We start from the raw sequence: 27,387 nt of genomic DNA, 5'->3' as shown, positions 1-27,387 counted from the left end.
GTGGCCGCGTCGCGGTAAAAGCTTGTCCTCCCTGCGTGGAGAGAGCCTAACCGACTCTGCAGGCATTTTCACTAAAGTTGTTCTCTCTCTCTCTCTCTACTACACCCAAGCCAATGGGCAAATAGAATATTTCAATTGCACATTGAAAAACTTCATTCAAGTCGCACTCCTCGAAAGACGACCACTCCGGCAAGCTGCCACAGAATACCTTGCCATTTACCACTGTACTCCGCACGCCACCACCGGGGTCGCCCCAGCAGTTCTGCTGCATGGTAGAATGCCCCGAACCAGGCTGGATGTTGTGGGTTTCTCAGCTCCAGCATTTGCGGAAGACCCAGCCAAGGAGTTGGCGCGACTTCGTCAAAGGGTTTGGCGTCAACAGCAAAGCAGCAAGCACTGCACGGACAAAAGGAGAGCCGCCAAGAAGACGAAGATAGCCGTAGGTGACTTTGTCCGTATCAAAAAACCGTCCGTTCGTTTCAAGGGAGACTGCGCTTTTTCTTGACCTACTAAGGTGATCAAGAGGAGGGGAGCAGCCTCTTTCCGACTTGGAGACGGCCGTACATGGAATGCCTCCAAGCTTTCCAGGGTTCCGGAGAGGTGCACCTGGGAACCAGGCCAGCCTGCCAATCTATTGCCGTGATCTCCTGATGCGCTGCAGCCCGCCACGCCACAGCCTCGGTCCCCTGATGTGCTGCAGCCTGCTGTGCTACAGCCGCCTTCCCCCAGGATGCAGGCACGGCCTCCTGGCATACTGCAGCAGTAGTCTACGACCCCGTCACCATCATTGCCAGTGCGACGTCAAAAGCGGCCGATCCAAGAGTGCCGACCACTGGCCTGGCTCCAAGACTACCAGACCAACTAGTTGGCCGTCTGACGTTGTATGCATGCTCTGTAAATATGTGTAAATAGGTACAGTGTGCATGCCTTGTGGTTTCCTGACTAATACTTACTAACAACTTATCACTAAAAATAAGGGGGGGAGTATGTTGTATTCAGTTTCATTATTCATTTCAGTTCATTTGCCAGAGGGCGCTTCTGTTCTTCGTTATATATATATGGTTGTATATGTTGAATAAACGGCTTTTTACATTGGGACGGCTGCAGCCCGACTTCAACCTCCGAAAATACCACAGACTGCTTACCCCAAACATCAGTGTTGCCGTAGCCACCGTGCTCCTGAAGCTCTTGCTGCTCCTCTAGGCCTCTGAAAAGTGAGCTAAGTTTTTTCATCCCATGCCTTTCTCTCAGCACATCATGTTCGCAATACAAGCTGACTTTGGAGCATTGGACATTGGACATTTGGACATTGACAGTTTTGTATTGGGTCTGTGTGTGTGAGTCTACGCAGTCTTCAACATGCCACGGAAAAACACAGGAACGCGTCTGCTTCACTAAAACTCTTACAGAAGTTTCGTAGGCTTTGTTCTGATGTGCGTCGGCAGCACACCCTTCCGGCGGCTCGTAGCAATGCAAATTCAAAACTCGTGCCTATCTGCTCCCGGCGAGCTGATTGGAGGCGCAAAGCGAGATGGCACACTAACATGGCTGCATTTCCGACTTCAAAAACGCTACTTCAGGGCCTCTCCTATTTTGTTTCTTTCCTCCATGGGTTCATGCATAGAAATCTGGAAGCGTAAGAGCGCCGCAATGTTGCTACGTTGAGGTTGCCAGCTCCCGAGACGATTGCTAGACTTGACAGTAGTCAAAAAGGGTGGTTGCTTGGGCTAATTCATGGTAAACACGACGTACAGCATGAAGGACAAGGGCTGAGAGTGACGATAAACACAGTAGTCAGGTTTAATCTGGCAACCGATAGCGTCTTGCTTGTAGTGTGCAATGTGGTGTGCGTGCAGCTGTGTGTGTGGGGTGTGTGGGCTTTATTCTATGGTGCGGGTGTTGGCTGTGTAAGTGGCAGTTATATGCAGTCAAAGGATGATCCTGTTAAAGTTTCCGGCTGTGTGTGGTTTTCAGCGGTCGCACACTGTTAGCTGTTGCAAGTGTCGCTCAACGAGGTTATGAGTGAGGAGCTCGGAGCTGTGTTCGGCTGATTCCTAGTTGGAGTTTGAAGTTGTGGTCGGCAGGTCCCTCGTTGGGCATTCCATAATTCTCCTCGCACGAGCGCGGTATGTTGCAGAACCCGCGGGGTGGTTTTTTTGTTGCAGGGTGCTTTGGTTCTCACGACGGTAGGTTGGTTTCTTTACAAGTACTGATCTAGCTGGAGAGCACGTGTAACTGACAAACAGAAGTATCAGGAAGGCATCTGAGATTATAACAAAGCAGGCTGCGCAGGATCTCCAGGGCACCAAAGGGGCAGTGGGTGGATCAAAGTCCAAGCATGGTAGTCCGTAGGTTGGGGTCGCCAAGGCCGGTGCGTGCCAGGGAATGTTTGCACGGGCAGCTCCCTAGGCACGCACAGCAGTGTCTCGCAAGGTGGAGATACTTTAAAGGCACCTGTGCCCATGATCTTTCTTTTGTCTCGGTGCAGTGAGCATGATTAACTAGAAGAATATAGAGGGCATCCGGTGCAGTCGCGAATGCGAGTGATGGCATATATAGCTCGTGTCGCCAAAGTTAGTTGTATGAACCGTATGCTTAATATGCTTTGTTACGATACCCTAAAGGAATGGGTCTAGAGGACGTTATATTGCATGCATTTGGTACGTTTGTTGCGCACACCCACCCTTCTTTTTTCTTTTCTATGTGCACGTATAATCCCTTCCCATGACGGATTAACCAGTTGAAGTTGTCAACTTGTCAATAAAAAATAACCGTCATATGCATTACTGTAATAAACAACTCCACAATGAGATTGTTTAGTGTTATTTGTTATAGTAAGACTGAGAACTGTGCGTAAAACCTCATTTTGTATTTGTCAGAGAAGCATAGGCCTTGTGCACATTTGGATATTGCAAGCTTAATCCAGTGTGCAATACACAGACAAGGCAGCTGCTACAACATGAACTGTGGCATTGAGGGCCACACAACATGTACATAAAGGTGAAAAACATAGAGGGAAGCTTCAAAATACGCTCTGTAGTGGTGCAAAGTAACATTGTATGTGTACACTAAATATTAAAAGAAAGCAATGCATTAATGTCCTATTTGCCTTCACGTTTATTATCAAGTTCAAAATTATTGAAGTTTATCATCAGCATATGTACAACCAGGAATCTGCCGACACACCCGCAGTCAAGGTGGCTGTTCGAGGTGTGCTGGCTGCCTAAGCCTAAGGAAAAGAAGTTGCGTGAATGTCAACACCAGTGCCATTGCTTCTTGCCTCTGACCTGCACATTCCTCTGCGGCATCTTTGTTGGTGGAGTTCGTGCAGGTGCGCTGGCGTGGTGAGGTGTAGGAGTCATCTGAGAGAAAGAGTATCGTTTACATGGAGAAATGACTGTTTTCATTGCCTGTGGCTTTCCCTCAAATGCTTCCTTGGCGACTTGGGTGACACATCTGCAGTCAAGGTGGCTGTTCGAAGTGTGCTGGCTGCCTAAACCTAAGAAAAAGAAAGAAATTGGTTTAATGTCAATACAAGTGCCATTGCTTCTTGCCTATTACATGCATGTCGTTTTAAGTTATGTGAAAAAAAAAATAACACCCAGGTATTTGAAGTCATTAACGTGGGACAGGTAACTACCATTAGCACTGTAAAAATGTGGCGGTGGCTTTTTATTACGAAATGTCATTGCGACTATTTTAGTGAAATTAATTTTAGTTTGTCACATATGTGGCAAATTAAAATGTTACTCTATTTGCAGAGCAATGAAAAAACATTATTTAATTGTGTTGATCATTAGCGTTGGTAACAGTGCGGTATAGCACGCAGTCATCGGAGTATAGACACAGCTCGACGGCTGTGTTACTGATAACATTTACTGCATAGTTAATGTACACTACAAATAACAAGAGGTCGAAGCATCGAACCATGAGGCACACCTGATGTGACTGTAACTGATGAAGACTGCATGCGATTAAAAGTGACAAATTGAGATCCTAATTGTAAGTAGTCGGTGATCCAGTCTAGTCATTCAGTCTCGCTGAATATTGCATGAATGCAGTTTACACAAAATGTTTATGGCAGACCAAGTCAATTGCTTTCAAATAATCAATAAAAATGTCCATTTGATCGCAGTTCAGTACAGAAGCTGCCGTGCGTAAATTGAAAAAGCTGCGTGACAATGGAAAAACCGTTTTGAAAGCCATGCTGGTTTTCGGAAAGGAGAGTGACAGGTTAAATGCTTTTAAATGTGCTTATGAATAATGAGAGAAATTGCTCAGTAATTGGCTATCAGTTCGCCAGATTTAAATGCTGGGATGTCACTAGTAATCTTCCAAGCTTGGGGAATGGTTGACGTGTCCAGCAATTTGTTGAAAATTACTGCAAGATACAGCACATTCAATTCCAAGTACCTCTTTAAGAACATATTAGGTATGGCATCTGGTCCCACGCTCTTAGTCATGTCAATATTTAGCAATAGATTATGAACCTCAGCGTAAGTTAATTCGAGACAGGGCAACTCGTGTATGGAACTATAAACGAAGTGAAGGTAGGAACCATCATCTTGATGAAAGACAGAATGAAAATAGTTCAGATATGGTGATTAGATTAGTTTAAATCTGATTGTTGATTATGAATACTACAGAGTCATGGGAAGAGGGAAGTATTGCTTTTGAAAATTTTGATGGGTTTTCTTTCATGGACTTTGTTATTGCACTGTTATGATAGTTTTTATCTTCTGTCATTTTTGTCTTTGGCTGACACTTGAGCGAGAAAAGGAGTGAATCGTGATTTTCGCAGCAAAGCCTGTTGGACTTCAGCATGCGTTTAATGCGTGATATGAGGTGGATTATGTCACGTGTGTACCATGGATACGTCGGGTTATGTTTTAAACATTTTTGAGCAACGAACTGCAGCATACAGGTGTACATAATATTATAAAACTGTTCTAACAAAGTATCAACATTGCAGGTTTCACTGATTACCACGAAACCGCCAAAGGAGGATTCTAACAGCTGAACAATACGACGATCATTAGCATGGGTGAAGTCGTAATGAAGTTAAATTGCAGGCTACAGGGTTCGCAGATTATGTTAATTTGTTCCAAAGCATCTTGTGATCTGATAAACCGTCAACTATTTCACACTCAAAACCGTACTGTAGTAGTTGATCAATAAAAACAAGGTCAAGAAAAGAGTTTACAGTTGGATGTTCAACCACCTGTGTTAAATCAAATGAAACAGCCATATCAAACAGGGAAAAACAAACAGCATTTAACGACCTGTTGAAGTAAACAAGGCCCAATCAATACAAGGAGTATTGAAATCACCTGTAGTTATAAATTATAATTATAGAATCTGTTTTGGGGGCTATGAATTTCGTAATATGGGAAAATAAATTTTCAGAACCAGGCAGTCCATAAACAGCGCCCACTACTGTGGCAATACCAGAAACCTTTATCCGGCGCCAAACAGACTCTGAAGTCTGAAGTTCTGCGAGTACTAAATATTCGATGCCTTTTTTAATAAAGAAAGCTACGTCCCCTTATTTTCCAAGTTTCCTGTTGCTTCTTGCGACCGAATAAGCTGGATAAACAATTTCAGAATCCGATATGCAGTTGTTTAGCCATGTTTTAGTCAGATAACTGACAGATTGTGACATTTTACTAGCCATTTGAAATTGTTAAATAAGCTTCGAGCATTTATGTTCAAAAGTGCGCGTTTCTGTTCATTATTGAGTCACTCTGTGTACCTAGAAACTGGCACGAGGAGCCTGAACAGTTGTTTTGCGAACATTGTCCCATGTGTATGGAACGCTGTTGACTATAAGGGATTCGTGCTTCAATCTGGATTTGGCTGCTTGTTTACGAATAGCAACCGAGTGATCCCACAAATCCTCGCGGATTTGCCATACATGTGCGGAAAATTCTTCACTAATGTATGTAGCGTTCGTAACTAGAACGGCAGTAGAAAAGACAATCTCAGTGAGATGGGTGTCGTCCACCATTTTATTCTACTTTCTTCGTCCTCACTTGTCCCCTAGCCCACCTCTTTGTCTTCTTTCGTGCATCCAGTGCAGACCGCTTCACTCTTCGGAACTTTTTTGATTACAGCTCCTGGGGCAATGCTTGAATATGTTGCCAATAGAGGCGCACTCTGTTTGACCTGAGGCTCCAGTGTACCCGACATTCTTCAATATTCCATGCTGGGATTGAGTCCTTATCACTTGAAATGGTTTGCAAAATTTAGAATTTGAAGCTACAACTCCTTTCCTTACAATGGCATGGTCTCCAGGTTGTATGTCCGGTATCTCGGTACTGTACCTTTTATCAAAGTTTCTCTTCATGCGGTGCTTGTAGACCTCCTGTTCTTTGACAGTTTTCCTCACTTCAGCGAGTTCAAGGTTCTCTAGGAGGCCTAGCCAAGCCCGTGACATTCCCATAGGGCCAATGGGGCCGGTTATCGCAGGCGACGCTAGCGCCGCCTGGATTCTAACGGTAGTTGCACTGATACTAGAAAAATGGTTACTTACTAATAATAGATAATGTTTTGAATATTATTCCCTTACAATCTAAATTTAAAAATGACAGGCGACGTCTGAATAATTTCTAGTTGCTTAGAAAGTTACATGCGTATCGAAAGCGCAATGACGCTTGTGAGGAATACCGCACAGCAGACGACCGACACCGGTGTCGTCTGCTTCTGCTATTGCTTTTGCGCTGCCTGCTTGCTTTGGCCAGGTATATCCCACCATATATATATTCTTATTTACCTTTAATATATATTCACTTATATATATTCTTATTTACCTTTGAAGGTTGGCACTACTGCATAGGCCGAGAGAAGTCACGACGCTAATCACACTAACTTGCTCCCAATAAACAGCTTTATTATAACATCATCGATGTTTACATGAAATAAAAAGCACATGAATGGCGTTTCAAAGATATACTGGTGTGTAACATGCAGAATTGTTTATGTGCTAAAAAAATACTACGTATAGTCTCGCCACACATTTCTGGTGAACACAAGCTGTCCGCCGCTGAACGAAGAAGCAGATCCGACCACATAATGCCATCGCACGCTGATATGTTGCTAAAGTTCCTCCGCTTTTGTAGCTGAAGATGTCACGTCACTTCGTTCACAATATTCATAAACAGCAACTTGATTTTAGCCAGTGCTTCCTGTTTGAGCAGAAACGCGTAGCTTTCAAAAGGGTGAATTCTGTCGCGATTGTTTGACTTCTTGTCCAGACTCCAGAATGCCTGCTCTCTCGCAATTAACCATTCGAGAAGTCACATTATAAAAATTTTCAGCGTTTAAGCTGAATTTGCTTAGAAAAATTTGTAATTTCAGATATAAATATTTTTATGTACGTGCTGGTTTGATAAGTTGCAAATAAAGTTTACATAATAAAGGCTTAGCTGGCGTTTCAATTACCGCTGCGAATGGTGCGCTGTCGTTTCGATGGTGGCGCCACCCCAAGGCTTGGACACGAAACGCGCCACATGCCACAGGCTTGGCCTAGCTCATGATCTGGAGGAAGTATGGGCACTGTACACGAAGTGGCAAAATGAGGACTGCAGCCTAAACTGGTGGTGTACGATCTGTTGTGATGTTTCACAGCGGCCCAGCCACCGGCAAAGTATGGATACATCTTCAGATACTGTTTGACGTCTTGTGTGGCACGTTCTGCTGGGCCGTTTGCTGTCGGGTGGTATGGAGAAGAATACTTGATCATTATCCTGTATTTCTGTGCCCACTTTTGAACTTTGCATTCCGGAAAGCCGGCCCGTTGTCGCAGACTAGTGTCTTTGTGTGTTAAAACATTCAGCCTTGAGGAGATCTATTACGCCGTTTGCATCTTTTTTGCCAGCTTTAGCCGCAATCGTCCTTGTGCACTCATCTATGGAGAGCAAGAAAGCTTGCGTTCGCTTGACTCCTTCCCCTTTCCTTTTGAGCCCCGCAAAGTCCAAATGAATTACTTCGAATGGGACGCTTGAATAATCAGGTTTTATCATACCGTCTCTCGATTGTTTGAATTTAACTTTGTTCACCTGGCAGAGGTGGCATGTGCGGATGTAATGGCTCATGTCCTTTTTCATGCCCGGCCATGTGAATCTCATCAGCAATTTCTTATAAGGGCGCCAGAAGGCATCATGTCCGCCCGATCCAGGAGTGTCGTGGTACAGTGAAGACTCCTTGGAACCATAGTTGGTGGTACATGATACTACTCATTGATAAACTGGAGCTCTTCTGTACCATCCCAATGCTTAGTACAATTAATTGCCTCTGGATTCTTGCTTGATTCGTGTACAAGTAATCTTGATAGTGTGTCACCGTGAGTGAGGAGTGGGCCAGGATGCTGCGAAATTGCGAAATCAATTTGTGTCCGATGGTTCACCCATCTAGCAATGCGACCTCTTGGCTGGGCCATGCTCAGAAGTTGAGTCAGTGCTTGATGGTCTGTTAAAAGTATGAATTTAGCACCTTCCAGGTAAGTACGAAAGTATTGCACAGCTTTTAAGATGGCCAGAGTTTCCTTTTCTGTGGTAGAGTAATTGATTTCAATGGGTTTCAGGGTATAGCTATAATACCCTACAACATAGTGGTTAGCTTGATCAGCTTCTTTTGAGGGTTTCTGGTATAGAACTGCACCGGTAGCATAATGTGATGCGTCTGTGTTCAGCACGAAAGGCAGAGAAAAACCTGGTATTTGTAAGATGGGGTCCGACGACATTAGTTTTACAAGCTCACAATAGACAGCTTCGTACTTCTCGTCCCATTGAAAAGGGAAGTCTTTCTGAATTAAACATGTGAGGCACCTTGTTCTTAATGCATAGTCTTTGATAAACGCCCTGAAGTTGCTCCTTGAATGCCCATTGCAGGAAGGCAGCGAAATGCAACTGGAAATGGATGCGAAACGAGCACAACAAGCAAACAAAGACCACCTATTTGAAACGTGGCAGGCTAAGCTCACCCTCGGGGACCTGGAACACCAACGGCAGCTCGTCTCCAAGGCAAAGAGGGCAGTTAAAGCCAGAGGGTTCTTAGACTAAGGAGCTTTCCTACCTCAGGGTGACAGCGGGCCTTGCTCGAGACACTGTTTCAGACAATAAACCTTTTTCTCTCTCTCTCTCTTTCTCATGCAATTTCTGTATCACACATTGTCACCCCACGTACAAATTCATGTTACCCAGGTTGTCCAAATCTAAAATTTCTGCATAAGATGATGGTGTTATATGAAAGTAGAGCGCGCAGAAAGAGTTACGTTCACTTTGTGATAACTGCGCTATGTAAAATTAAAACAACATGCAAATGAAAGATCGCACATGTACATGACGAGCACAGTCATGTATGTTCCTTCGTTTCTGAAAGTGAGTGAGTGAAAGAACTTTATTTCGGTCCAGAGAAGATGCAGGGAAGACCTAGGGCCTTCTATTCTACTTAGTGTAGTTATTATGATGTCATACCAACTAGCCTCATACCTCATTCACTTTGTTCAATTTACTACCTGAATCGGTGGTTCAGTGCCCTCCATTAGAGCAAGCCAGAAGGGCAACAGGAAAAGAATGACAGGTAGTGAGCAAGCTGAGTTGGAATTGGGAAGGTTTGGCTATAAGCACTTCAAAAAAGTTGCAGGCAGCCAGAACTGGCCTGAGGAATACTGGGCGACCATATCAAGCATGTTCCCGAAGAGGAGCACTAGAATGTCTTCCATTCACCTGGAGATGCAACAGGTAAAGGTAATTTGTAAAGCGTGCTAGTCTAAGAAATGACTGGAAAGCCAGCTGATGGCAACACCACTACTAAGTTGCCTGTGCACTTGCACAGGAAAAGCGGTGTTTAAATGTACATGGCTGTTTCAATAAATCAGTTGTAAGTCCGATGACTGTTTGTGTGTCTGCCTTCTTCTGGTCCTGTGTGTTGGTTTTCACTGGTTTTATTTCACTTTAAACATGAACCAACTGGCCCAGCAGTTTACGCTTTTGATTTGCCTCTGTCTGTGTATGTCTCTACATATAGTCGTATAGTTTTCTATTTGTTTTGTGTCGTTGAAACGTTTCCCTTGTAATTCCAGTGTGTCTTTCTGACAACCTTATGTAGCCTGCAGGTCCTTTATCGCAGCTAAGGCTAGTCTCTACAGCAATGAGCAAAGACACACACACATACCCACTATTTCCCCTCCTGTTTACGAAACTTCACACCATCTACAAGATGTAAACACAACACAGCGACATGCTAGCTGCTCTTCATCAGTGACTGAGGGAAATAGGTTACCTTCATGAGGTCATGCCATCTATTCTTCATGTTGACTGACGAGGGGTCAATTTCATCTCCAGGAAAGCTGCTTGGAGAACTAGTGGTTAGGACAAATACAACACCCGGTGTATTCATGGCCTGGCAGCTGCTGTCCACAGTATGTCCATTAGATATCATTGCAGTCACTGTGGTGTTACGTCGTTTCATACTGTGATCATGACTTTTTCTGGCAACTGACCAATTCTAGTGAAGATCTTAAAATCCTTAATGGCTTCGTGCAGGGTAGTGTATAGGCAGTATTAGGAGCTTCAGTGCAGGCAAGCTGCTGAAGGTGCTATCTACTGTAGGTCCTGGGATGCCTCAGCAACAAAGACTGGGTAGATATCTAGGTTGACAATCAAGTACTTCAAGTCGGTGCTGAAATGATTCACTGTCTTTGTTGGTCGGATGTACTCATCAGTGATTGATGGACACTTGCCAGACTATATACGAGAACTTTGGTACTTGTGGGTTCCACTGCAGGTTAATTGTTCACTTGAGTTATCGAGCAGATGCTTGGGGCGAACATCAATTGCCATTCCCATTGTCCATCTTGAAGGTGACTGTTGCTGAGAGCTTCCAGCGCAGATGTCCATGCAAATGTTGACACACTAGCTGCCAACTCTGAGTTGACTGAGGAAGAGACTGTCTTGTTCTGGCGTTGAGACATATGTCACACACACCTGATGCAATGGTGCATATCTGTTCTGCTGGCACAAGGATGCAAAATGTCCAAACTTTTTGCACTGTTGACGGTTGATGCCATATGCAGGACAGTTGCATGTAGCATTCACAGTATCGCACTTCGAAAATGGTGGAGTACATGGCTGCTGCGATTAGCTGTGTTGCTCAGCCGTGTTGTATTGATTGCTCTGCCATGTTGAATTTCTGAGACAGATTAGGTTGCTATGACAGGCTTTGTGGCCATGCAGTTGTTACTATGCTGATAACCACAGTTGTAGTTGTCTCTTAGATTACACAGGTTAATTGTATCCATCACTTGATGAGGTTCTGTCACCTGCAGGTCCTGAACATGCTTCTTCAACATCTTGATAGCTTTGCAAGTAGCAACAATATATTCCAATGCCAAGTTCTGCTCACTGAACAAGCATTCACGAAGTGCTGAATCCAGTATGCTAATAAGTCTTTCACCAATGAGGCAGTCCGTGATGCTGATAAAGTTGCTGCATGAGCCTTGGAATCACAGCTCAGCCACAAACTCGTTGACACACTGCCCCCCCATTGCATTATGAAGTTGAAGATGGTGGCCACTTTCATCACGTTCTTGTAGAACTTGTACAGTGCATCAGTGTTGTTCTAAATATATGGCACTATCAAAGTGAGCAGCTTCTCTGCACTATTTGGCAATTTTAGGTAGATCCTTTGTGCTTGTGGGACCAAAGACAGGAAAAAGGAGAAGAACTTTGCATGCCACATTGGGTTTGGACTTATACTCGCACGCTTCTTTATAGATGAGGTAGGAAGATCGCCATTGCCCCCATGCGGTCACTGTGTTGCCACTTGGTTTGAACGGCAGTGGCAGCTGGAGAAAACCACCTACCATGCTGTGGCTGACGCATTGTGCTGTGTCTTTGGATTACTGTTTCACTCCTGATGCCACATTATGTATATTACTGAGCAAAACAAGGCGAAGAGTGAATAGATATAGTTGTCCATTGTGTCTTGGTGCCTTTGTTGTCACACGCTATGCCCAGAGTACATTGTCATGCACTTAGTGCAGGGAAGACAGTATGTACTCTACATGAGCTTTTTATCAGTGATTTGAATGGGCACCGTCTGTGATAGGATGACTTCTGCAAAGCAGACTGAGCCTATTCAATGACGACTTCAGGTAGCAGTTCAGTGTTCATTGGATCCAGTTCAGTCTTCATAGGGTTCCCGTTTTCCACATGAGCAGACTTGCAGCCTATGACAGTCTGGGCCAGGCACGTACCCAAGGGGGGGCCCGGGGGGGCCCGGACCCACCCCGAAATTAAGTGACATACCCCCCCCCCCCCCCCCCCCATCCGCCCACGCCACCACTCCTCACACACATTCATAAAATGCCGACAAATCAATCTACTTGGCGGTCAACATTCTGCTGCCTTTTAAAGCGAAAGCAGTGTATGACTAACTTCCGTAGTTTGTTTTGGCGTCCTTTAACAGAAAAAATCATAATGTGGGCCGATCCTGGTGATCGTGCGAAAGCGGTCCAAGATCAATGGCACGTACGCCTGTGGACTCGGGAACCTATAAGGTGCGCTTCGGAATCTTCGGGATGGGCCCACGTATGGGTAGTGCTTAACGTCTGCTTCACCTCCGCCCAGGGTCGGCCCGATGTTTCACTATCTTCGGGAGCGGCCCACGTATGGGTGGTGGGGGGGTGCTTAACGCCTGCTTCACCTCCGCCGCGGATTGGCCCGATGTAACACTATCTTCAGGCCGACCCGCAACGGAGGTGAAACACTTTGCTTTTCGTTTGAGAGCTTTGACTGTCGTCAGCTTTCGATGCCATTCCGTCTTCACAGAGTCGAATGGTTGTCATGTTTTTCACTCCTTTTGGATGGCGGTAGTTATCGGCATTTCCTGGGGTGTGGAGGCCAGTTTTCTCATCGATTCGGTGCCTGCGCGATTAACTCAAGATGAATTCAGCTGTCCACATCTATTGCAGCAGGCAGGGCTTAGTTTCCTATTTTAAATATTTTACTTTTATTAATTTTTATTGCCCAACACAACCCTTATGTCCACATCTATTGCAGCAGGCAGGGCGTAGTTTATTGTTTTAAATATAATATTTTATTTATAATGCCCAACCCAATTTTATGTCACCATTTATTCAACGATCACGCGCATCGCTGTTGCTTCGTTAGTCCAACCTTCTTTGTCTAGACTGATCCAGGGACCAAGAAAGAAACTCGGTTCATACTGAGCTGTTGTGTATGCTCATGGAACGAGTTGCGGCCGGAGAAATCGTTTGGATTCGTTATTTCCTCGAGTAATGGCTCCCCGCGACGCTGGCAGATCCTTGGAACCATATATCCGCGATATGGGTTAGATAAGGTAGAAAATAGTATATTGTGAAACAGCGTCCATCATCAGACCCTGGAATAACCGTTCAACCCATAAGCAATATGACTGTCACCCCCTTACCTCCTCTTGTTTTCCCTAATTGTACAGCACTTTTCGTGAAAAATTGGCAACAAGAAACAAGAGTCGCAAGGAGATGAGAAATTAAGCGATCTACTAAGGAAGAAAGCCAAGGCAGCAGCCAAACAGGGACGAAAAGCGAAAATTGTTTGTGCAAATATTTATGGATCAACATCTTTTTATTTAATAAGGAAGTAGAGAAAACGCTGCCGGAAGTGGAGAATAATTCCGTGTGTTTTGAATGACTCTTCTACATTTATCATTCGAGCCGCTGACGTAGCCACTTCCCTGCTGTGCTAATGGGGGTGTTTTTGTAACCTTCCGTGGTGGGCGCAGTACGTCTAGAACAGGAGCGTCCGGCGCTCTACTCGGCTGTACGGGACTGGTGACCAGGCATCGTTACGCAACTTCCCAAATAACAACATGAGTCGGTTTTGGCATTTGGTAGAGCAGTAAAGGAGGGATCCAAAAGAACTGTGGTTGTTCCGCAAATATACATTTCGCTATAATTCTTCCAGAGATCATTCACAGGACGCTACTAGAAATCTTTATTTTGCACTTTTTCTGGTTAACTTGTTCTTGGCAAGGTTCTTCCTGCGCATCTTTCATGCACGAGTCCATTTGATGTGGTTCTTTGTTTGCCAAGTAAAGAAGTGGTGCCTCTCACAGGCGTACCTGTGAGATACACCTTATTTCTATTCTCTTTTGCGGGTTTATGCGTCTTTATAGCGAATGGTGGGCATTATTCACATTTGTACTAGTAAAAGTACCCTCTCCCTCATTTTCATGGAAAAGTTACCTTGGGTTGCCCCCCCCCCCCCCCCCCCCGAAAAAAAATCCTGCGTACGTGCCTGGTCTGGGCAGTCAGATTTGGCTGATCTTTGTACTCTTCAGGTAGACATGGGAAGCCCCAACCATAAATGAGCAGTAATACAACTCGAGAATTCTTCAATAAAGCTTCAGTTGGGCCTAGTTGGTACCCAGTATTTTGAAGGTGAAAAATTTAGTGCAAACACCCAAGACAACTCTCAAAGAAGCTAGAGACGACACAAGCACTGGCGGTGACTTTTTCAACTTGATAATTTTAACTTGATGAACACGAAGCATGTGCAGCTTGGAATGATAAAGTTTCCTTCATAGAAGTCGCTTCTCTGGTTGGCCGAGCGAACAAGCAACCCGTCTTCTTCGCTAGCTTCCAACTTTCAGATCCTGAACTACGTAATCTGATGCTCGTGTGAGGTTTTCTATTATCTGCTTTGCCAGAACAGGGGGCTTCCCATGGAGGAACTGAGGCATGGCATGATGATAGAGACAGTAAATAGTGAAAAACTCGCATTCACCGGAATGAACTGTATCTCAAGAACTTTTCAGCTACACTCTTAAAAAAGCTTGCACCCTGTGGGGCTTGTCTTGTCCCACAACAATATTCATCTTTCTTGCTTCCGTTTCCTTTCTTGAAAAGTCTGTGCTGGCTACTTTCCTATCAAGAATGCTATGCTGCTCTGACAATGCGCATGCCGTTCGTGACCTGGTAGTACCGGGCTCGCAGCGTTAAAGAAAGGAAACACAGGCAAAGCAGATGGGGATCATAGTTGTGGGAGAAGGTATGCCCCAAAAGGATGCTAACTTTTTTAAGAGTGTAGGACCCTCAGAAGCCCCTGCAGGCTATGACAACCACTGTGAACTTGTCAATTGTGGCTCCCACATGGGAGCCACAAATTGACAAGTTGTAACAATATTTATTACAGCAGGATAATTTTGGAAAGTACCACGACGTGTTTTCGACTTCCATATCATGAGCACACAATACCCTTAAACGTACTGCCACAATGGTGCTAGATTAGTTTTGTCCTGCCTTTTCCTAAATTACCACTTTCCTCAATCTCGATGTGCTGGTCAGCCAGCACCATCATTAGATCGAGAGCGTTAGTAATTCTCAACCTCTGTAATAATTAACAACATAAAGGGCAACTCCGGCAATTTTTCGATGTCCACTGAACTTAAAGTGACACTAAAGCGAAACAATAAATCAGCTTAGACTAATGAAGCATTGTTTGAGAACCCTGCAGGCAGTCATTTAAAAAAGATAGTTTGATTATTAGATGAGGAAATGAAGGTCCAAGTATCAGTACTTGAATTTCGCGCCGGTATGTCAGCGTGACGTCAAGGATTCCAAAGTATGTTTTCGCATTTAGGCCGCGTTGGCTGAATAATGGTTCCCGAAACTTGCCATGTTTAATATTTGGTTCCCTTAGAACTCAATGTAGTCAATCTGTACCGCTATACATAATTAGTAGGCCCTAGAAGATGCCATCAAAATCCAGGACGTCACAGCCCCCAGGTGCGGGAACTTAAGTAGGCGTCGCCACCCGTATTTCGTTCTTGCGCTTTTTCTGGCTTACCAAACGTATTATCGTTGTAAGAGTGGTGTTTTTGGTGTTGTAGAACGGTAATTTACTGATGCAGAAGAAATCATTTTTCGCTTTAGTGTCCCTTTAAGAAAATTTTCAATATACATTCTCTTTGACGCTCTGATTATTTGTGCCGAACAATGTGGCTGCAAGTCATTTATTTTTCCTGAACATGAATTGTAAAGATTGGTTGCGATCCCGACTCATGACCTTTTACTGGCCACCCTGTGTTTGTGACGTCAGAGTCTACACCGCCACTGTCGCTGAAATCTTAGCTGAAATCGCCGCTGTCTAGTTTGAAAAATCTGCAAAAGCTCCCTGTGTTGTCAGGAGACATCAGCTTCGCTTCTTTGGCGCATGTGAACTATGTGTTTAGCATGCTTTGTGCGTGTTTACACTAGCTATGGTTGTGTAGGGTCTGACAGCATCAACTGATCGTGACGTCATGCGAAGCAGCTGCCCGTTTCGGTTTCGGTATCTCGTTTATTGGTTATTTAAAATTATTGATGAATTTCTAAGTAAATTGAATCAGCCTACTGGTGACAGGACTGTCAATGCCATTTGAAAATAACAATATCCTAATATGCTTAAAAAATGCCAGAGTTGACCTTTAACAAGCACCCAAAGGACTACTCCATGATAGCAGTTCCTGGAGGTTTGCTGCTTCCTTGGCAGCTGTGTCCATCAATCAAAGCGTGGGCAAGTCACAAACTTAGTAGCGGTGTTGCCATAAGGTGGCTTTCCAGTCATTTCTTAGAGTAGCACTCTACAAATTGTCCGCAGAAGGCCAAAATAACTCTTTTGTCTGTAATAACTTGTCTTTTAAGTAACCTGTTTTGCATCTGCAGGTGAGTGCCTCTCGAAGACATTCTAGTGCTCCTCCTGTCAGGCAAATGCTTCATATGGTTGCCCAGTATTCCTCAGGCCAATTCTGGCTGCATGCAGCTTTTTCAAATTGCTTAAACATTACAGCCATCTTTCCTTTCATCATAAAATTCTCATTCTCTGCATAGCAATTAAAGAAAGTGGACATCAAGTGGCCCTGCCTCCATCACCCAGCATCTATCATAGGCAAAACACAGAGGCTCAGTATCTAACTGCAGCCATGGAGTAGAGCATGAGCATGTGTTCAATGTATACTAGCCCGCATGTAAGCATATGGATGTCACACTGACGCAAGAGTGAAAATTTGGGATGCCAGCAAAATGCTTCTTGGAATAAACAATTCTATGTCTGTGCTGCAAAATATGGCAATACACAAGCCAATTGCAAGCCGCAGTAGATGCAGCTGTATGAGCTCGGCGGAGACGAGCGGCCCTAGCCAATCAGCAGCGGCTGAAATGGACAGTCCAGTAGGTGGACTCACATAGAATACCCCCCCCCCCCCCTCCCCCGTACTTGCTGTGTACCGTTGCATCAGTTCTGAAGCATCAGTTCTTAAGTGTCAAACACACAAGCATGCACACAAAGAATGCGAGAAATGTGTGAGTTTGCCCTAGCTGGCACTGCTGAAAAAAGAAATAATCTATTTGAATGATTAAGTGGGGGCATATATGTATATACATATATGTGTTGTACCGATTTTATACTCTTGCGTGCAGATAAATGCTTAGCGGTTAACCGGTGCTTGTGGGTTTCACTTCTTTCAGTATATTTGTTTTGATGCTGTTTCTTTGCTAGCTGTTAACAAATGGTCTCATGTGAGCAGTTTGTGTATCACTCACTTCTATGTAAATTTCTCTAAGCCTATTTAGTGTGAACTAATAAATTTTGTGAATTTCTCATAACGTCCTTGCCAATTAGAGACATTCTATTGCATTTCAATGATTTGTTAAATCATACATCCCCTTCTAATAATGACTAGACAGGCCAAATTTTTCTGCTTTTATGCAGCGCAATACGTGTTCCTTTCACATTTTTGATGCTCACTTTTGTTGCAAGAGCCTGATAATAACAAAAAGTTCATACATACAGTTATTAAGTAAACCAAATGTGTAAGAGCATTTGAAGAAATTGTTTCAGACAAAGAAGCCATAAATAATAAGCTCTTTTAGACTGCCTATGTCCAAATTGGAATTAGCAAACAGCATTTATTTCCAGATATGTCAGAAGGACATATGACACAGATCTGTGTGTCTCTACACTATTTTTTAGCTATCATCAGATGATGATGGCAGCTTAGCACTTAAGACTCTTTACCTACCCTAGCAAAAATGACCAATAGAAAAACCAATAGGCTATGGGATTATTGAACATATTGGTCTATCGGTATTGTATAAGCCTATTGGTGGCTTACTGGTATATATTGGTGCTCTATTGGCCTATTAGTAGTGTATTTGTCTATTGGCACTCTATTGGCCTATTAGTAGTGTATTTGTCTATTGGCACTCTATTGGCCTATTAGTAGTGTATTTGTCTATTGGCACTCTATTGGCCTATTAGTAGTGTATTTGTCTATTGGTAGTGTTGCCTACTGGTCTAAGCACATTGTTTATGTATCAAAACAATAGTGCTATACAGAAGTGAGGACTGCAATGTGGCAACCAGTCTATAAAAAAGAACAAATTTCATTTGAAAGTAAGCATGTATTATATTTACAAACAATATTTACAAAAATTACTTCTTCTTCTTCATCAGATCCGCAATCTTTCCAGCAACAAGCTTTCCAAGCAGGTTGTGCCTCCTTCTTATGTCATCTTCACTGCTGCACCGCTTCTCCAGGTAGTGCCTGAAAAAAACTAAAATGGGAAAGGTCAGCAAGTGAGAACCAAGATTTAGAAGTACTACTGAAAGGACAAGTATATATGGCATATTAACATGAAAAAAATGTGCTGATCCCACGCACTGTGGAAACAATAAGCAAAATTTAATGAGCCAGCAATAACAAACAGCTAAACATGGTAAGAAATCCAGAGTGGTCATATATAAGACCTATGCAGAGATGTGACATATGTTACATCTCTGCATGCAGTGAATACAGTGACGAATGTATCTTGCAGTCACCCTTAGTCACAACAGCATACCTTGCAGACATTAGTGGAGAAACACAACAGTGTTATCACCAAATGGATAACGGCATCTATACCTTCATACATCAGAAAGAAAGCTTCACCAAACAGCCTTCCTACTGCAGCCAGTCTTGTCACACACACACACACACACACTTGAATGTGATTCAGCAAAAATGGTTGCAAATTATGGCATGGCTTCATGGGGTTTTTTGGGCACTTGCTCCACTACCACCTACCACAGTGCAATGTTTAAATTTCAAAAGTAAATTGTATGCAATATGGCATATATGCCATGTGTTTCAAAGTGCTAAATTGCAAGAGGGAAATGAGGGTAAGGTTGCTATACTGCAGTTCTTTGTGCATCTATGGCCTAATGAACAGTGCATCTGATGCTACACTGGAGTACCGATGTTCAAATCCCACCACAAGACCCATAATTTTTTAACTGACTGACAGCTTGTGCCGAGTCACTGAGGCAATAAATTGGCCAATTTATACAACCATGCCAAGCTTTGGGAGGCAGGCAAAGAAAGCTTTGAATTGAAAAAGTATTGTTAAAAAGTGGCGTAAATCTCAAACACACAAGCGCTGAGCAGCTACAATCGGAATAATACATTGAGAAAATTGCAAAGGAACATGTCGCTGACTTTTGAAAGAACTGTCTTATTGCTAAGGGGTGTATAAAAAAACAAACATGCCTTCTTCGGGGCCAATCAAGGAACACGACTGGATTGAAGCATACCTTTTAGCGCATCGTACTTGAATGCATCCAGAGCTGGTTTAGCTTCACCTTTAGTGCGATTTGATGCAGCACCCGTGACACTTTTACCCATAAGGCCTGCAGTTGAAAAAAACTGAACGCAGGCCTCACGGACAAAAATGCCATCTTTCTGGCGCTGCATCAAATGGTCATATGCTGCTTTTGGCACACACACACCACCAGATCCAAACAGCACCTGAAATAAAGCAAAATAAATAATAACTAACAGTTTCAGCAATGAGCAGTTATATTATGAGTAGTTAGTTAACAGGCAGGTCAATAGTGCTCTGCAATTCAAGAAACTGTTGCGGTATTGTAACTACTTTTGCACTGACATGCTATGATCACGCCGCTAACTTGAGCTGGATGAGCTTAATACAATCTTGAGGAACAAAAACTCACTCTTTCTTGACCACTAAACTAGCTTTGTCAATGCTGTTATAGAAAGGTGTGCAGTACCCAGAGTGGTGAAAAAAGAAGTTAGCTTAGACAGCGAGTTGCCATATGTCAAGAAAACAAGGCTGGGTGCACAGACCAGATCTGGATAGCAGCAAGAAAGCCACATGCACATGCTGAAATGTTTGTCCAGACTGTAATGCCCGTGAAATATATCGGAGGCATTGTGCGCACCTTGTCTCCCTCCACTGAAATTGGTGGTATGGTGACAAGTGGCTGTACGGCAGTTGAGATTTCTTCCTCCCTGGTGCAGCTGGGGGGCAAGTTTGTATGCACTGCAGGTGTAGCACAAGTGCCCTGCGGCACCTCATTTGCTTGTGCTGGATGCAAGCCAGGCCCTGCAGCAACTTCTTGCTGTTTCTGTGTTATTGTTGTAGCCATGGCTCCAGTTGAATTCTGTGCCACAGATGGGATGCAGCTTTCTGTGCGAGTTAAGAAACACACAATGATGTTGCTATTTTGTTAAAATACACTTCTATTTTGCTATCTTGGAAACGGCATACATATATGCAAACCATATAAATGAAGATGAAATGTAGGCAAAGATGATGAAAAACTCATGTCTACAGTGCTATACCAATTAGGTCTGCATGCAAATACTGGAACATGAAATCCAAACCTGATTCAAAAATTTTGCTGCATAATGCTTTCTCGAGCATTTCTAGTCTGCTGTGCAGCTTTTTGTTCTCATTCATGAGCTTTCCATTTTCTGCCCTTAGTGATTTGTTTTCATTTGTGAGACATGTCACTTCTTCCTGGAAATTAGGCACTTCATTCTCTGCAAGGAGCGAGTTGAGGTGACCATTTCGGAAGGCATCTTCCGATTTTCTAGCAGGGCACCTTTTTGCTGCCTTCCTGAATACCTGTTATAGTGAACAGTGGGCACGCACACATAAATTAGGCATACTTGTAAAGGCCAACAAACGTTTCCAATGAAATTTGTCGAATACGCAAAACAGTAGCACTGAGGTTTACAGGTTAGGAATATATGAATCAGCTTCACGTGCGTTATGAGCGATTCCTTTCAACAAACAATGAAATTCATCTACGCCACCACTATAGGCCGCACCACATATGAAATTTTTGGAAAAGTAAACTGCTCTCTCTGCTTTAGAGATGCCTAACCTACATTGAGTTCAAAATTTTAAGCAGTCTGCAGGGCATTCAACAACACTTGATCTCCTGGCATCTGCCTTTAAAGGGGCCCCCACTGATTTTCTATATGGTGCTGATTATGATGGAAATCTGTTTTTAATGTCGAGTAAATGTGCATGCACAAATAACAAAAGAAATTAGCACTAGCAGTCGTCACTTACTCACTTGAGAAATTTCAAAATACAAACAAGTGAAAGGTCGAATCTCTTGTGCCATTAAACTTCTCTATTTTTCATCATTTACTGGCATCATTGTATGCAGCCAAAACCAAGTACTGGTAACACATGCAGAGGAAATTCACATATGCCGTGTATGCCTGTTCGTTTTCACTTAGCTAGTTCCATGCGAGTTGGCGGCACCAATGTACAGTTACCAAAACCAAGTAGAGGAAGGCAAGAGAACGCACTTTTTCATTTCGTTTCTTTAATGCTGCGCACCTGTCAATTTGCTTTCAACACTATGCATGGTGTGGTATGTATTCCTGATTAAATACCTGGCCAAACTGACTTCCCGCACTCCGTAAACCTCTCGGCTCGTACGCATCGGTACATTCTTCGGAGAGAAGGGGTTCTTGAGGGGAAAAGGAAAGGTTGACGTTATCTTCTGCAGCCCTTGCGGGAGCACGGCTTTGCAGAGACATATCATGGACATATCATATGTAGTCATGTTGGGCGAGGGAAATCGCCTCTAGCCGCCCTACCAGCCCTACTGCCACTACTGTTCAATTGCCCAGTTTTAAATGCTCGTATGACTTTGCTCGATAAACTATGCGGATGCGCAGAAAAGACCCAGGCAACCCAGGCCTCCTACGGGAAAACAGTGGGGAAAGTTCGGAGGGCATTTTTCATCCTCCATGGGAGGATTTTGGGCCCCGCTGTCCACCCGTAGTCGGCTAAAAACACGAAATAAGCATGCTACATGTAGAGAGTTGAAATTTAAGCTTGTTGGTTTATGATCATCGGGCTGTATAGTGCTGAGGGAACAATCACAAGAAGGACAAGACAACACACACAGCGCAAACTGCACACTGTTTGCCTCCGAGATTCGACAGCACATTGCCCAATCTTGGAGGCACCAACACTACTGTGGTTTCGTCGGAATCTGCCAGGAGCCAAGACTTACGTGTACACGTGCACACGTGTTGTGTTTTGAGCTGTGCCAGCTGTGCACTTGAGTACGGCAGTACATAGTGGTACCATGCGGTACCATAGGCGGTACTATCAAAAACAAGGACCGAAACAGTTAAGTGATTGAAACACCGGTGGCTAGCATAGAAACGCCTTAACCGAGTGTACCATACCATCTTCTACTGTACGGATTCACTTCCTGCTTTACTTTGCTTCACCACTGCATGCCAGTTCGGCCGGGTTAGAATTTCACGCTGCCTTTTCACTGATATGAGGTATGTGTCTGTGTTTTCTTATAAGCATATTTGGCTATATATAGACTACAAAAATTTTGTAGGAAACTGTTTTGGGCTGCCGCTTCAGTTGCCAGTGACAAGCAGCGAAGACGAAGAAGTTAAAGGAACAGCTAGACGCCCGTGTACACGTGCACACGGGCGTCCGCTTTTTGACTGCGGCTTGTGCCCTTTCGAACGAGTTGTTCACTGGAAGGTCACACTACGTGTTTCTTCTGGCCGCAGTTTCATCTCTCAAGCAGTCGATTGCAGTTTCTTTCCTGAACGACTGCTTTGGCAGAATTCTCCGTTTTGGATTTGTTTCCCGAAGATGTGAAGCGGCAAGTGCTTACAAGTACTTGCCTTCAGAAGCTAAGCGCAATGCTTATCGTGCCTTCATTATTTAAGATCACATGCGCGGTCACACTACGAAGCCCTAACAAGAGCGCTGTAAAAGGAAGCCTGGCTGGGACTGTGTCTGCAATGGCACTACAGTCTTCGACAGACAAGGATCACAAGCTGTCAGACAGCAAACAAGACAGTTGGCGAGATATGAAGAGCAGTTCTCACACAAGCATATTCAAGATGGCAGCAGGCAGGGCTACATGTGATTTTGACATCTTATTATATTGTGAAACATGGCTTACTGTGAGTGATAACCCCCCGTACTGTGAAAATCACACATACCATGGGTTAGTAAGAACAGCATGAGGTAATTTCAGAATTTGCACTTGTAACGAACAATATAGAATGTATAATGGTACGCTTAGAATATGTCACAGTTGTGGTTATGTATCGCCCACCGTTGGGAAACAAACTGACGTTCTTTGATTTCCTAGAACAGGTACTACATCTCCTGAGCCATTCGTCCTCCCCCTTTATCATAATGGGTGACGTAAATATAGATATGTTGTCGGACGACATATCATCTACACAGTTTGCTGGTCTCATCAATTCGTTCATCTGCACAAACGTAATCTCGGAACCCACGAGGCTAACGGCGCAAACGGCTACCTTGCTTGATATATGCATAACCAATGTACTGACTGCCTTGTGGGACTGTTATCCGCTGATATAAATGATCATCTGCCTGTATTTTGTTTCATTCCTCACGCGCACAAACGAAGGGAAGGAGGAAAAAAAGCGCAGATTCGCAGTTTCCACGCAAGCGCATTAGAAAATTTTCGTGCTCTGATCCTATCAACAGACTGGTCATCTGTATTTGAAAAACAAGATCTTTCATAAAATGATTACGTGCTACGACCTAGCGTTTCCGTTGAAATTTTGCAATCAGAGGAGCAAGAAAATACAAAAACCCTGGATAAATGCTGCTTTGCTAAAAATGATAAGAAAAAACAAAATGTATCACTTGTTTGTAAAATGCAGGAGTGTGCAATTGTTGACTAATTACAAAAAAATACAGAAATAAGGTCAACAGTGCATTAAAGCAAGCAAAAGGTAAGTACTATGAACGGCTATTTACTAAAATAACAAATGACCCTAGGAAAGTTTAGAATGAAGTTAGAGACTTAACATCTACGAAAAGACAGAACACGGAGATAAGCATCCAGAGAAATATGTGACCAGAGATACAGGCAAAGAAGCTGAGCAGCCACGGAGGCCTCCATATCTGAGCAGCTAGCAGCTGTCGGCCGAGCGTGCACCGAATAAAAACTACCGGTAACCAAACGTCGCGGCAGATCTCGAATTTCCTCCGTGATATTGACGCGAGAGGCGACGTGTTGGGCCGCCACTGTGGCTTCACAGAGCGTTCGCTTGCCAAGGCTGGCTGCGTGACGTAATACTCCCTTCTATCTTTTTCCTTCCTCCACGTATAGCACGCATATACTTTCACGAGACGTTCATTTGATGGATCGCCAGCCGTTTGTGCGCAGGCGCGAGTAAGAGCTGGCGTGAGAGAAAATGTGGGGGCTTTTGCTCCTTGAATATATGATTGCCTAGGCAGAGGTTTCTTAGCGCGTCTTGTATGCGTTTGTCCCCTAGACATGCCGGAGTGCGGTCGAGCTTACGCTCCGCCGCTAGCTGCCCACGCGGTGAGGCAGGACACGGACGCCCCAATTGGTGATAGCTGTGTCTGAAGGGGCAAGGCAAGCCGCGGGTCGCTTTTTTCGTCGCGACGATAGCTTGAATTTTTTACAAGCACTGCTCCAGGAGGGCACATGTAACCGCTGTGAGAGTTGGAGGACAATCCCACCGCTGGCAACCAGTTGTAGGATTTGTGGTCGGGCATGAAAGAAGTGGTAGCTGGCCCATGCCGTCGTCCAACTCACCCACGCTTGAGACGTGGTTGTAGGGAGGAACTTGCTATTATCGAGAGCTACGAGTACGGCATTTATTTAGAATATTTACATTGAGACAGAAGATACATTTCAACAGTCTAGCATGACTGCAAAAAGGAACACGAAAGACGAAGCACCCAAGCACACCGAGCAGCCGAAAACGGCTGCTTAAAAACCCTCTGTCCTCCCTAGATCCCTAGGTGAGGGAAAGCTGCCGTCCAACCTTCGTCCAAACTCGTCGTCGTCGTAGTCGACCCGCCTTTGAGGGGGAAGGTTCACACACTCACATCGGCACTTTGGATTCACAGAACACACTAAGCGGAGAGGGTGCTCGTAGACATTGGTTGTCACGCTTGAGCCCTGCTGGCGCCTCTTGATTCCAGAGCTGACTCCTCAGGTAGGAATTCTGGGGCCCGTGAAAACGCATCGCAAAACACCCTTTTCCAGAAGTTATCTTGCTCCAAGTAGACCATGAAGGCGACAACGAACCAATTAACAATACTCGGTCCGCCAAACGTGGCTAACCTTGCTAGTGCCGTCGGTTCTCCGAAGGAGATGGTTGGTTTTCCAAAGCGACTCGTCGCTTCGGGCCGGGAAGCCGTCGGTTCTTCGAAGGAGGCGCATTGTTGACTTTCCAAAGCGACTCGTCGCAGCGGGCCAGGAAGGGTTCGAAGGTCGCTACCCCCGCAGGTCGATCGAAACATCTGCAGCGGGCTGGGAAAGGTTAGTAGGTCAGTACCCCTGCAAGCCGATCGTAACACCGCCAAACAGGCCTCAGGAGAGCACCTGAGGTTATAATAAAGCAGGCGGCGTAGGATTTCCAGGGCACCCAAGGGGTAGCGGGAATCAAAGCTGGAAGCAGGGCGGCCCGTGGGTTGGGGTCTCGGAGGCAGAAGCGTGCCAGGGGGCGTTCGCATTAAAAACCGATCTTATACACCCCTGGCACGCACAGGCCTCGGCGAGCCCCAACCCCCGGACCAGGCCGGGTTCTAGCTTTGGTGTCCCCGTTGCCGCTTTGGTGTCCCGGAGGCGCCGCGAATAATGCAAAATAATGACACGTTGTTGCAATTAGTAAAAAAGAGGCGATTGAATAAATATAATTACGTCCAGCCGCCAACTTGTGAGGCTAAATTCAGCATTACCGCGCGCCTCGCGACTTCTGCAACACCAGTCAGAACTTTTTCTCTGAAGGTACGTCGGACAGACTTTCTCGCGCCTGCGGCGCTGGTGCTCAGTCAGTCATCGTCACCGGCCGCCTTTCAGCCACTTGCGCTCAACCGCAGTTGCTAAGGCGTTCTGCCTTCTAAATTTTCAATATATGCGGCCCGGGCTCTACTGCGGTCGCTAATGCTCCCACAGAAACATCTGTGATGTCATTTACAACGTACATCGCCGTAAGGCGCGAGAAAGCAATGTTCCAGTGTTCCTGTATATGCTCCCGCAGGGAGCAGAGTTGCGCATAGGTCCGGTTTATGATCCAGCCCTGCAGTGAAGCCACTCCTCGCGCGCGCAGGAGGCAAATGCCGCGCGGTCAAGTCAAGTTTATTTACAACATGTACAAAGTACAGTGTTGAAGGCCACCCTGGCAAGAAAGCTGTAAACATACAGCTTGACGAGGCCAGGGGGCCACCACCAGGCAACATCAGCATCGCACACATCCGCAGTGCAAACAATAAGCTTTCGTGAGTAGCTTCAGTTATACAACACGTGGTATATATCCACTTCCCTGGGCATGAATAGATCTTCATACATGCATAATCATTCCGAGCGCATTGAAATTCGGGTGAATAACATTAGCGCCAGGGAAATATATACTGTTACACTTTAAAAAATGAACATTATTAAAAGCAATAATTAAAAGGAAGTTAAACAACAGTAAAGAATGTGCACGTGCAACTTACAAGAAATGAAATGAATATACATGTGACGAGTACATTCTGAATACGTATGAAAACCAACTAAATTACAAATTTTAAACAGTCAGGTGAAATTTATCAAAGACAAAGATATCGCGGAATAGCATGCGTGATAGAACCGTATCTCCATTTACACACTTCTGCAGTTGATTTAATTGCGCGGGTACGTTGTATGTCAGGGTTTGCATAAAGTAATTCGTTCGATGGTGCCTTATCATCCATTTTTCCGATCCTCTTGTTACACGGGTGCTGGGTCGTTCCATTTGTGTTCCATTTGCTTGTTCGTCTGCTGGTCGCGAGCTACACGCGGCAACTGTACGCAAGCGCTGAGCAAGGTGACACTTTTTAATGCAGGCAAAGCTCGAACGATTGGCGCAGACGGAGAGGCGCCAACCCACCGAAAGTTTTAATTTGTGTGTACATATATACACGCACATATACAAACACACGCACGAATGTACATATAAACAATAGCCCCCCCCCCCCCTCGATCCCTCGAAATAAAATCCTGACTACGCCCGTGGCTCGAA

The 27,387-nt window shown here is 44.6% G+C and overlaps 2 protein-coding genes across 9 annotated transcripts in view; one reads left to right on the top strand and one right to left on the bottom strand.

Moving 5' to 3' along the window:
• Positions 1-9,136, top strand: part of LOC140213731 (uncharacterized) — a 550,291-nt gene extending 541,155 nt beyond the window's left edge. For all 8 annotated transcript variants that reach the window (XR_011890656.1, XR_011890655.1, XR_011890653.1 and 5 more), the window contains one exon: positions 8,889-9,136. The gene's annotated coding sequence lies outside the window, so the exon portion shown is untranslated. The remainder of the gene's footprint in view (positions 1-8,888) is intronic.
• A 9,289-nt stretch (positions 9,137-18,425) lies between these two features.
• LOC129380936 (uncharacterized) lies at positions 18,426-22,598 on the bottom strand. Its single transcript, XM_055063247.2, has 4 exons — positions 20,707-22,598; positions 20,262-20,509; positions 19,614-19,827; positions 18,426-18,598 (listed from the first exon to the last, which is right to left on the bottom strand). Exons 1-4 carry the CDS (start codon positions 20,780-20,782, stop codon positions 18,477-18,479), a joined length of 660 nt encoding a protein of 219 aa, XP_054919222.1. The 5' UTR covers positions 20,783-22,598; the 3' UTR covers positions 18,426-18,476.
• Positions 22,599-27,387: the final 4,789 nt, after the last annotated feature.

Source organism: Dermacentor andersoni, chromosome 1, assembly GCF_023375885.2.
Source record: "Dermacentor andersoni chromosome 1, qqDerAnde1_hic_scaffold, whole genome shotgun sequence".
Taxonomy (NCBI): Eukaryota; Metazoa; Arthropoda; class Arachnida; order Ixodida; family Ixodidae; genus Dermacentor; species Dermacentor andersoni.
This window is presented reverse-complemented; position numbering and strand designations above follow the sequence as displayed.